This window comes from Trachurus trachurus, assembly GCF_905171665.1.
Source record: "Trachurus trachurus genome assembly, chromosome: 13".
In the NCBI taxonomy this organism is placed as follows: Eukaryota; Metazoa; Chordata; class Actinopteri; order Carangiformes; family Carangidae; genus Trachurus; species Trachurus trachurus.
In genome coordinates this window covers 21,174,832-21,186,871 of record NC_139892.1, presented here as the reverse complement: position 1 = coordinate 21,186,871, position 12,040 = coordinate 21,174,832, and the positions used below count along the sequence as shown (strand labels likewise).

At 43.1% G+C, this 12,040-nt stretch overlaps 1 protein-coding gene across 1 annotated transcript; it reads right to left on the bottom strand.

The window, feature by feature from the left end:
* Positions 1-1,574: 1,574 nt before the first annotated feature.
* abhd15a (abhydrolase domain containing 15a) lies at positions 1,575-11,673 on the bottom strand (the record flags this gene model as incomplete). The annotated part of the gene is made up of 3 exons (XM_083984440.1): positions 1,575-2,542; positions 3,602-3,954; positions 11,128-11,673. The coding sequence occupies 3 exons, from the start codon at positions 11,671-11,673 to the stop codon at positions 1,837-1,839; spliced, it is 1,605 nt and encodes a 534-aa protein (XP_083840566.1). The 3' UTR covers positions 1,575-1,836.
* Positions 11,674-12,040: the final 367 nt, after the last annotated feature.

The following is a 12,040-nucleotide window of genomic DNA, read 5'->3' as shown; positions in this document are numbered from 1 at the left end:
GTGTACACTGCTGTGTTCCAGCTGTCTGAGTGAATAAGGCTCAGTGGGCAGACAAACACTACAGTGGCCGTTGCACACACACACACACATGATTATGGGATGGCTGAGGGGACTGTAGCCTACTATAATAGGAATGCAGGGAATAGGAAGTGTCTTTGAGCATTGACTCAGCAGGGGTTTGATGAGACCACAGATCACAACTTCAATGGCAGCATAAAAATGAGCACTAGTATCATTAAATACTGTATAAAGAGAAACACACATTTTGTATTTTTGAAGTGAAAGATGAGCTTTTCAGTGTTATTTTACCAATCACTATCACAACTGAAACACATTTAATTTGTGGGCCAGCATGTTTTCTCTGCTTATTAAAGGGATAGTTCAACATTTTGGCAAATTGGCCCATTGCCATAATCGCTATAGTCATAGCAGTAGGTTCGTTACCTTTAATTGTCGGTGTAAGCTATTTCTAGAACGGCGGAGCGGAGCAGCAGGCTGCTCAGGGCTATGCTATAAGGGAATTTCTTGGTTTCCCTCATCAAACTCATCAAATACACAACCCTTGTCCACGAAAGCGTTTTGGAGTTTTGGGATTTTGTATTTGATGAGTTTGATGAGGGAAACCAAGAAATTCCTTTAGCCTCCATAGCGTAGCTCTGAGCAGCTTGCTGCTCCGCTTCGCTGTTCTAAAAATAGCTTACACCAACAAATAAAGGTAACGAACCTACTGCTATGACTATAGCGATTATGGCAATGGGCCAATTTGCCAAAATGTTGAACTATCCCTTTAACTGGATTAACTGCCCCTTTAAGGTTCCTTTTCTCTACTTTTCTCTTCATCTAATATTTGATAGTTGATTGTCTTAATGCTCAAAAATTAACCTATTTGAGGAAATTTCAAGGCACAATTCCAGAAGTTTTTCCAAACAGCTTTGTTTCGAGGCCTCAAATGCTCCATCTCTGACACCAAACCAGCCGCAACTTCACCACTTTCAGCCGGAGCCAGGGAAACCTTGGATCATAGGAGTTTAAATGATGAGACAGGAAAACTCACAAAACGCTTCTAGCCACCGAACCAATTAAAATATCATAAACTTATGACACACACTTTCTTCTAAAAGCTAACTGGGTGGCAATCACACATTAAGTTCCCCTACTCTGGGAACCACAGGCCATTTCTCAATAAACAAGAGAACACTTAATGATAATATACACAGTAAACTCTCTTTAATGTCGACAATAACACTGCATTAGTTTGTTAAACTCAGTCGACATTTGAGCTCAAATTCACAAGGAATTTTCACAGGATTGTATTTTCCTACTCTAGGCACAAGACTTCCCAACACTTTAACTTCCCACTAAACATCCCATCAGTAATAAAAAAGAATAACGGTAAGATGCTACACTGAGTGCTTGAGGTTTCAGATGATGAAGATAATGTTGTGGTTGCAATTGTAGCAAACTGTGTAAAACGTGAGGCAGAAATTGATGAACTGATAAGTGAATGTTTGTTAATAAAACTATGACACAATCTTTTGGTTTTAACAGCTGTGGAGGCGAAGAGACTGGAAATAGTCCATAGAAAAATATAAAGCCATCCACAAAGAGAGCTCAGTGTCATTCAAGCTTGTGATCTTTTTGTCAGTTGTAGTGTTTAATGGCTCACACCATACATGTGAGAACAACACCCACTTTTTACAGCCTCTGCACTCCGGTGTTGGTTATCATCAGACTTTCTAGGCGAGTGTCACACAGGCAGAGAACAACCTCACATCTCAAATCCAAACCATATCAGAAAGCATCAGTGCAGTCCATTAACTTTCCATTAAGGCTCCCTCATCGTGTGTAGGACCTCTGCCAGTTGTAAATGGCGTGGATATTATGGGAACAGGCTGGTACCCTTTTGCACGTACTGACGCTGCGGTGGCGGAAAACCCTCCCTCCCGTGCCTCCCCCGAGCCCCCTCCTCCTTGCGGCGAGCTGCTTCGCTCTCTCCTCCGCAGCAAAGAAGTCTGTGGTTGCCCTGAAGAATTCCAGCAGAGCTCTGTGGCTCCAGTTGGTCCCACGGCTCTCCATCCCACTGTTCGGGGCGGCCGCAGACCCAGCTGCGCCCAACGCACCAGTGGAACTCCCCTCAGACTGGGTGGAGAAACCACAGTGACCTCCACGGTCAGTTAGGAGGAGAAAGAAATGTGGGTTGGTCTCAAAGAGTTCCAAGGGCACGGTGGAGTGGGTGTCACCGCGGATTGGGTCATCTCGGGCGCACACGCTCAGTACAGGGATGGCCACTTCGTCCACATCTCTCAAGGGTTCGTTGCGCTCCCAGTAAGCTTCCCAGGCGCTTGAGGTGTTGCTGCTGCTGCTGCTGGTTCCTGCTGCTGCTGCTGCTGCTGCTGCTGCTGCTGCTGCTGCTGCTGCTGCTGCTGCTGGTGCAGAACCTGCGTGTCCGGGCTGACAGAACAACGCCTCCTCCAGGCCACGCAGGGAACAGCTGGAAAACAGAGCGTCTGTGTGTACGGTTTCACCCAGCGCCGTCCTGTATCTGTGAATGTCATCCAAGCACCAAGCACATTCACATTCACACACACAAGAACGGGAAATCAGTAAATCAATTCTGAAGAGCTGCATGGGTCTCATATTCCCTATTGGCATTGATCTGAGAAACTCTACCTGGGTCACGATGTTTCTCAGAATCAATGACTTGACACCGAGCAGGCCGTGTGTTGCTACAGTAACTCGACCCTTTCCTTAATTGTCTGTGCCCATCCAATAAATACTTAGTGTGTACTTGAATCTGTTTTTATATCAGTCTCCTTTTAACCAAACCTCCTCTTTGGCTGACTGAGAATTCAGATTTTTTAATATTGCGCAATTCATGCACAAGCCTTATAAGGCTTCTTCTTATTTTCTTCATCATCTTCCAGACACATAGTCCCCTGAGAACACTGAAAGAAGACAGCGGACTGTTTTCTCTTTTTGTTTATCATTATGCCTTTTCACATTCTCTATTCTTCACATTTACTTTTTTTTTTTTTTTAGGATTACCAGTTAAAACAATTAATATAACATATTTCAGTACCACTGGCTATTACTGTCGCTGTAAGTACTCAAGATAACTGCTGATGTCTCTCGAAGATGATGTCAGATAGGCCTGGAAAAACATTTTCTGCTTAGAGTTTGACATGCGCTCCCGGCCAGTTGTGCACACATATATTAATGTTTTCTTGGCTAAGGAGGAACTGAAGACGATATATCTCTCACTTTGTGTTTCCTCTAACTCAGCTACTACATCTTCTTTATCAGTTGACTTATACCTGTCTGATCCTCTTTCGACAGTTTGTTGTTTCTGCCATTTCAGACTTTGATTCTGTGCCTCCAGATGTCAGCGATGACTTGCAGCATGAACCTTGTTATCACAGCTGATACAAAATAAGAGCCAAGCAGGAATAATTTGAAGATACTCTTTAAAAGTTAACCCAGTCTGTCTGTTTTCATCACCACTGATATATATTGTTCCCAGCCATTGATTTAGGATCATGCTACCTGTCCCTTTCTCATAAGCTGAGTTATTCAGCCAACACGTTTTCCACCCTCTGCATACCTGTTGAGACACATCTTCTGGTACAGCACCAGTGCCCACTGCAGGGGCCAGCACAGCCCGTTCTCAAACCAGCTCTGGCAGCGAAACACGGGTGACAGGCAGACGGCTGCCGTCACGTAGCTGGATGATCCACACTCCCCCAGGTAAGACAGGAGAAGGCCAGACCCGCTGCTCTCGCTCACTGCGTACAGTCTTCCTGCTGGCTGTCTGTAGCGGATGTAACGCACGGCCTCGCGCAGATCTGCAGGGTCACCAAACTGCTGCAGTTTGAGGGTGGTGAGCGGCGTCCTGTTGTGGCTGCGGCGGTTGAAGACTGTGGGCAGGTAGCCATGGGACAGCGCCGTTTCACACAACTGTAGATAAAATGAATAAATAAATAAATAAATACATAAGATCTGGTCTTTGTGTGGAAGATCTGCTGGGGATGTGTTCAGTATTAAAATATCTAATTTTTCCCACACATAGCCTAAGACACAGTGGGAAAGGTTAATCTATTTATGCATGAAATGGTTGATGGCTGATTTAAACCATGTGGTTTTTAATTCTTTGTGAGGAATTCCTCTTTTTTTTTAATGTCCCAGCAAAGTTTTTTTCCCCTAAATGCCTTTGCAGTTGTATCACCTGAACATGCATAGTAGGCTACTTCTTTTTATTGTATGGAAAGACAAATAAACTGTTGTGGGGGGAGGTGCTGCTGAGGCAATAAAACTATGGGATTAAGTGTTGCTCGCCTTTTGCTCTACTGTTTGGCCATAGACTGTCATCACTCCACTTTCCCATCTCATCTCATTTCGATATGGATTAGGACATACTTCACATGATTGCACATATTTAGGCTACATAATCACCATAAATGAAAAGGAGCAGGATGAAGAAAAACTCATAGTAGCCTTCCTGCCCCATATAGTTATAATTGCATTGGCTTAGTATCAACACCAATATTATAGCCTACAATATTAAAAAAAAAAAGTAAGATGATGAAACATAGGCTATTATAATAATTCGAAAACAAACAACAAAAATAGCAATGGACACAGCTCGTCTATCTTTTATTTTTCCCCTTCTTTTTCTCTTTGTCCTTCTTTTTTGTAGGCACTTATTTTATTTTTTAAAAGATCTTCTTTACTAGAAAACCACCACATGTTATTTTCCTTGCATACTGTGTTTCTAACCAAACAGATGAGGGACGAACTGTTGATATGTTTCATCCTAATATTATAGAAAGTGACATTTAGGTATTCTCACCGACATTATATTGCTGCAGGTCTTAGAATGACAATTGGGCTTGTTTGTTTATTCTTAACGTTGTTTTTCCCTAATAAAGTTGTCATTTTAGGCTACGTGTCACCAAATGCTACACATAATTTCTCATCAAGGTAGGCTCAGAGCCAGTCTATTGACAATTTCTCAATATTAGAAATTCTCTGGTAGGCTCCAATATAAAAAGGTATAGCCTACAGACCTGAATTAGACACTCTGATTGGTTGTGAGTCGTGACAGCACCAACTGGGGGCCAATAGGAATGCTGAATCGAGTAACGTCAATCCAAACGTAACTTGCGCGAAAAACACAAAAAGCGAGGGCAACCGAAAAACTACACTTTAACAAACATTTTATGTTAGCTTATTGACGGAAGTCGGCGACGCATACAGACGAGTCCACCTCGTTTCAGGAGGAAAAAAAAGACAGCATGTCGCTATTTCAAACGGTCGCGGAGTTATAATGCTCTAACCCAATGGAACATTTCAAGGCACTTTGGAAATCTAGGCCCTGTCACAGACCTAACCTTACACTCACGTAGCCTATGCCACCCAGCTATCTAGTCCCGGCGGTATGAATGACAACAGAGCGCTAGCTAGCAGCTGGTATCCAAAATACAGTGACGTTTTCCAGCGCCCTGAGCAGAGACTTTTGAAGACTGGTGGAAACGCTGCTGCTGACACTGTTTTATCTACACACCTGCCTGGACTCTCATGATCATCACTCAAAAATACCAGGCGGCAGTGAATGCAACATGGCGAGCGATCAAAGGTAAAACAGATTGTTGTTCCAGCTGATCACATCTCCAAATACAGAGTGCAGATTTTCATTGATCATAACGGAGATAAAAGTATATTGATTTGAATATTGTTTAACTTCTACTACGCCTACTTCTTTTTTTATGATGTGGCCATGTTTTTGTTAACGTCAACAACAATGTTGTGCTTTCAATTAATTTTACATTGCAGATGACAATCAGTTCAGTATCAGTTTATTATTGCAACTGTGCTCAAAGTCAGCTCTAACAACCCTTTAACAACTCATCCAAAAGTCTATATGGAGATGTATAAAAGACATTAGTGTTACAATCAGATTAAACGTGTGATGTTTTAGAAGTTTATAAAGACTAGCTTCATGTTGCAATAAGGAGGGATGATGCCACTTTGCCTGCATGTGGAGGATGTTCAGGTGATTTTTTAGGCAGTTCTCAAACACTTTGTAGGCACTGGTTTGGCCGACATTATGCACAGTGTCATTAGCTGAGACAATGTCCCTGCAGCCTGCAGCCAGCTGCTCAGCCCTGAAACAGACCTCACCCTGCACAGTGCAGGTTTCCTTAAAATGGACTGGAGCAGAATTGGCAGTGGAGAGCAGAAAGGACTTGAGTGTGGAAACCTGTGATCTCATGTCTCTGGCAGGAAGGCTTCCCTTTCAGTCAGCTGCACGGTGGAGAGAAATACCACGACTCATTGTTTCTTCCAGTGAGCTGTTATTATTTTGTTTATTTTGATATGAATGTGACAACATGAGCTGAATGGGCAGTGGGCAGTCATTGGTGCGGGACAAAGTTAGTCCTGTTAGTTGTTTGTTTAATTTTCACCTCTGCATTTAAGTGAAAACAAACACACACAGAAAGAAGGGGCAGCCATGGTGCAACACCCAGGGGGCAGTTAAGCTTCAGTCATTAGGCTAGATGTTGAGGGAAGGGAGAAAATATGATTCCATCAATTCAAAAATGTTTGTGGACTCGTGTTTTTTCTTTTCAAAGGTAATCTTGAAATCTTAATCCTAAACTAAACTGGAGAGAGCTGTGAGATTTGGAGATAGAGTTCTCCGTTTCAGTAAAGGAATGAAAATGAGACGTCGTTCCAGTCCTGTCTCTGAATCTTACCTTCAGAATAAATCATTACAGTGTCTGGCAACACAAGAAGAGGATTATAATTCCTTTCTATTTGCTGTGTCCCTCTGCTTCATCTCAAGTAGGCTAGAGAAGTTAAGTGAAGTTTGTCTTTTTCTCATCCAGGAGTTTGCAGTCAGAAACAGATATGGGTGCAAAAGAGGCCTCTGCACAGAAACCGTCTAGATCTGAACCGAGTTACATTTTTCTTTTAATCTACAGAAGTCGCAGGGGAGTTGCAGGAGAGCTGCAAAGTCACTGCATTAAATATTTAACAGCTGAGAAGGACTGCGCTAGTATTTCTGCTGCTTTCTGGTTTTCCTTATTCAGCGACAAGAGGATTTACTCAGGCAGACACACGACTAAGGCCGTGCAAGGAAATCTCCGAGCAGAGCCAATACACTGGAACATCATTCATTCATTCAGTCGTCAGCCTCCTCATCGCAAAGATCCGATTTTCAATCATTGTAATTCAAGAGGAACATGTGGGAGGAAAGAGAAAGCATATTTAAATGAGTATCTAGCGTTTCAGTTTAATTCCCAAAGATATTGGGATGGATAATTAAATATTTCCCAGTTTAAAAACGGAGCTGAGAGATAAATGTCGTAGCTGAGATTCAATTAGGTGAGTTTTGACCTGATTAATGCTGCCTTCTCAGGTATTAAGGCAGCTGCACGGTGCAAACCGTCGCCTCACAATTTAGTTATGCACTGCGTGAATCGCACACAATAACACACAAGTGATGAGTAACAACTGCACTGCATTATACACTACAGCAAGAACATCTGAAGTTAAAGTTTTTTGCTAACTGTTCCCTGGTCAGGAAGCCTCTTGAAATCAAGATATAGCCTACAGCAAAAAACTAAACTTTCTGTTCAAGTAGCAAAGCAATGACTCACCGCCAAGGAAGAATATTTTTGTCAACAATCTGATGAATTATTAATCTGATGTTATTACACTACTTGTACTCAATCGATCACATCAACAATCCCAGCTGGTCCTGGTTCACTTCCAGTTTGTTCTAGGGTTAGGGTAAGTTTCTGGCCTTATGTTAGACAGTGTGCATTTGTTTTTGTTTTTTTAGAGTGGCAGTAAAAAAAAACCCAGAAGAACAGCAGCTTCCCTGCAGTTTTCTGTCAGAGCTGATAAACTGTCAGTGCAGTGACAAATTCCTTCAGCAGGGAGTCCAGACACTGGACGACACGCCAGCTCTCGTCAGGCACATTGTTACTTCAATAAAGACACACGCATGCAAAGGAAGCAGCACTTTGCTTCACTGACAAATACAAGATAATTCCCTTGAAATCATAGTGAATAATGTGATCTATTTCTATGACACCACCATGACTGTCAAGCAAACTTCAGAGAGGATTCTTTGGGCTTCTCTGCCACAAATCAAGTAAAAAAAATTAGAGATGTTATTCGATTAAAAGCCTTTAGGAGGCAACACAGCATCTCACCACAACGCTTACTCTTCAACAGGCCTGTGATACATGTGCAGGAAACACATTTTGCTCTTTTTCAGTTACAGTAGAGAGTATGGGAGATTATTATGGGAGATATTGCTGAAAATTAAATTTGTTTATCAATTACCTCTTCATTATTCTCCTGTGTTACAGGAGACAAACAACAGACTTTTCTCCTTCCATCCAACATGGCAACCCTGCTGGTGGAGTGGTGAGTTACAAAACTCTGATATCCTACACATATAGTGCTGTGAAGTCTTACAAAATGATGGCCTCTGGAAAAAAAAAAATCAGTTTGCAAGGCGGTCTATTCCTCTGGCTGATTTTCAAAGTGTAAGGCACCAAAGACACACAGTACATTCAAAATGGGGAGTAGTTATGAATAATTGAAGATAACACCAAAGTTAAAAATATCAAGAACTTTTTTTTTTCAAGGTGGCTCCTGCTCCAGCAGGATTTTGTCATATAAGGGATGTGTTGCTTTGGTTGTTTTTGTACATATTCTTAAATAAATGAGCATCTGGTTGGTTGGTAACATTTCAATAGCTTGTCATATTAGATAAGAAAAACAAGATCTTCAGTAAGTCACAGACATAAATGCTGCCAAAGCCTGGTGCACAGACTATATTTCCAAAGAAAGTAAGGGGACAATTTTGCTTAACACTGGGAAAAAGTATTTTTTGTGTATCCCTTGGGTCCACTGTAAAAAACATCCACCAATTCTGAGAGTTTCAGCACGACACTTATGGGCTGTAAAACCCACAATGTTTACCTAATGTGTATGTAAACCCACATACCTTCCTTACAGATATGTTTAAGACTGTTAATGATATTTTTTACTGCACTGAGTCCTGAGCTTCCATCCCACAAGCAATTTGGAAGCTGCTCTCTCAGCAAGCGCAAAATGAAATGAATGGCCTGAAAACAATTATTTAAACGTTATAAATTACACATAATGACCACATTAAATCATAATCCATATCTATAAGGAATGAAAAAGACTTGGACCTACAGCGCCAAACACGTACTGAGCAAAACAGTCTCAATTAACTAGTAACTAGGACACAAAATTACAGTTAAAACGCTCACAAATCTGTCTGCGCTGTCGGCAAAATGTGACGGACGTTAATCATGTCAGGCAAGAAGTCAGAAACAGCTGGATGCCTTTGAGCTTATTTTCTCTGAATGGAGGTCACGTGCCACATAGATATGGGAGTGACAGCTCAGTGAGAAAAATAAGAGCATACTTCCATTAATATCCCATAAGAAGTGTACATAAAAAATATATGAATAATGAGGAAGGACAGAGACTAACCTCTGCAAAAACTCTATGACCTGTACCATTACCCCAAATGGATATGAATCATGCCTGACTAAATTAAACAAAGGAGCAAAAGACAAACCTGGTGTAGAAATGTGAATGATTTAAGAGGAAACAGCTCATTTATAAATTCATGAGTTCCTGAATGTGCTGAGTGAGAGAGACGAGAGACAAGAGACCAGGAGCACAAGCCCACACGCTCCAAAAAGGAGAATTTCCATTTCCCTCTGTTTCTTCTCTGTCACACATATAGACCCACGCGCGCGTGTGTGTGTGTGTGTGTGCGTCCCTGCAAACATGAACTTTTTCATCTCTTGTCTTCCTCCCATGCACGCTGACTGCTTTATGCAGTGACTCTCAGCAGTGACAGAAGCCATCTTAATTGGTGTATATCCCTTGTGGTGCCTCAGCTTCCAGCCCTCCCAAGCGTGACCAGCTGACAGCTTCACAAATACTCTCTCTGCTCTGACGATGGGCCAAAACAACAGAAAGCCAGAGGCACAGATCTGTCTGAATGTGACAGCTACTTTTCATTTCTTCATCATTTTTTTTTTTTTTTTTGCTTTTTCCCTCCTAGTACAACTTGAGGTAATAACACTGTAATGCTCCTATTTTTTTTTCTGCCTCACCCACTGTCCTATCAACAGAGGGAGTGATTCACTCCAGATGAATATCAAAACACATTTGGGTTTTGTTACAGTATACCCAGTTGTTGCAGAGTTATTATTTCTGACACGGGGCTGACGAGTTAGCCGTGTGACAAATGGACACGCAAAGCGAAACAGTTTGAAATGAAATGAGCTGGAGCACGATGCCAGGTGCCCGGAGTGATGCGAGAGCCAACAGGCATTCATGTGGAGCAGAGCTGCACCTCCCCAGGGCCCTGAAGTCAAGCGATGCTTTGTAATCCCTCACTCAATTACCTCAGTCAGTGTATTGAAAGAGCAGTTGAAAGAGTGACACTGTCTCTGCATCTGCTCTTTTTTTTCCTCCTCCAGTCTGCTTTTCTCTCTCTCTCTCTCGACTGAGCTTTAGCTCGAGTGATTGCTTTTGCTCAAATGGCCATTGTTGAATTGTTTTACTGACTTCTCTTTCGACTGGTTTCGCTCTAGCATTTGTCTGTGTATAATGCACGAGTCTGAGCTCTAAGTCAAAACTTATTATTTTGTATTGCAGCTATTAAAATGCAGAATATCATTTTATCACTAAGAAAAATAAGTTGTTGACTTGCAGCTGCTATCATTTTCATCCCGTCACCTAAATGTTGAAACAGACAGCAGCATGACACAACTGTATGTGGGTTGTCCCATCTTGATCTTTGACACAGAAGGCTTTTTAGGAGTTATTAGATGTGTCACAGTGTTTAGATACTGTGGAAACTCCCACTCTCAACCTTATGTAAGTTTGTGTCAGTGTGTTGAATAATTGAAGTTCTTCTTTTTCGGAAGCAGCTCCATGAAAAGCTGAATTTTTTAAACGGATACTATTTTGCTGTATGAAACTGACTTGGTCTATGGTTCCTATATAATTTCTACAGTATTACCATGTAATAGTGAAGTCTGAGGGAAGCCATGGACGCACCTTTAACACATTTCTAGTGATCTTCCCAAAAGAGTTTGGGACGATGAGGAGAACCGGACTGGCGGAGTGGCTGGAAGTCCTCCGTCGTTTCTGGTAGGACGGCACTGCCCAGTCCAGGGCCACCAGCCCGTCGTCGCTCAGCTGCAGGTTGTCCCGCACGAACTGGACCGGGCTGTCGTAGGGCCAGCACGCCTCGTACACGCTCTGGAGGAAGGCGCTCGCCCGCCACGTCCAGCCGGCGCACGGCGAGTAATTACTGAAAGTCCTGCAGTGTTTCAGGAGATAGTTGGCCAGCGCGGACGGCTTGCAGACCAGTGCCACGGTGCGTGCTGCTTTGTCATCCGCGCACACGGAGGCCGTCTGGGCACCGGCGCCCCCCTCTCGGTCTGAGACGCGCCCACCGCTCTTCTCCTTCGTATCCTGATGTGAAATTCCCAGTTCTTGGAGCAAAACATCTGGCGGGCTCTCGGTGCCAAAATATTTGGAGCCCGGCCAGAGGAAGACCACCAGGATCACAATGCACAGAGCCACAAACCATTCCAGCATTGGCGCGGTTAAGATAGGGCAGCGAGGGGAGCACAACACGGGGGCTTTCCACACTTCACGATATAACGCAATTATACATTTATATGATGCTACTCAGCCCCACGGCGCGCTCTTTCCCCTCTAGATTGATGCTGAGAAGTTTGGCGCTTGTCTCCGGTGCCAGTACGCACCGGTCCCTCGTCGATGTAAACGTGCGGTCTGAGTTACGCTGCGCTTCAGTCACTTCACTCAAAAATCACGCTTCCATCTCTGATGCTACTTTTTTCTCCACTTAAATGCACGAGGGTGCCCTTGATGCACAAGGCGACTCTGTCATTGTTCGCGTGCAGCCGACGCGTCCCGCTGCTTGAGCCCAACAGCTGGCAGC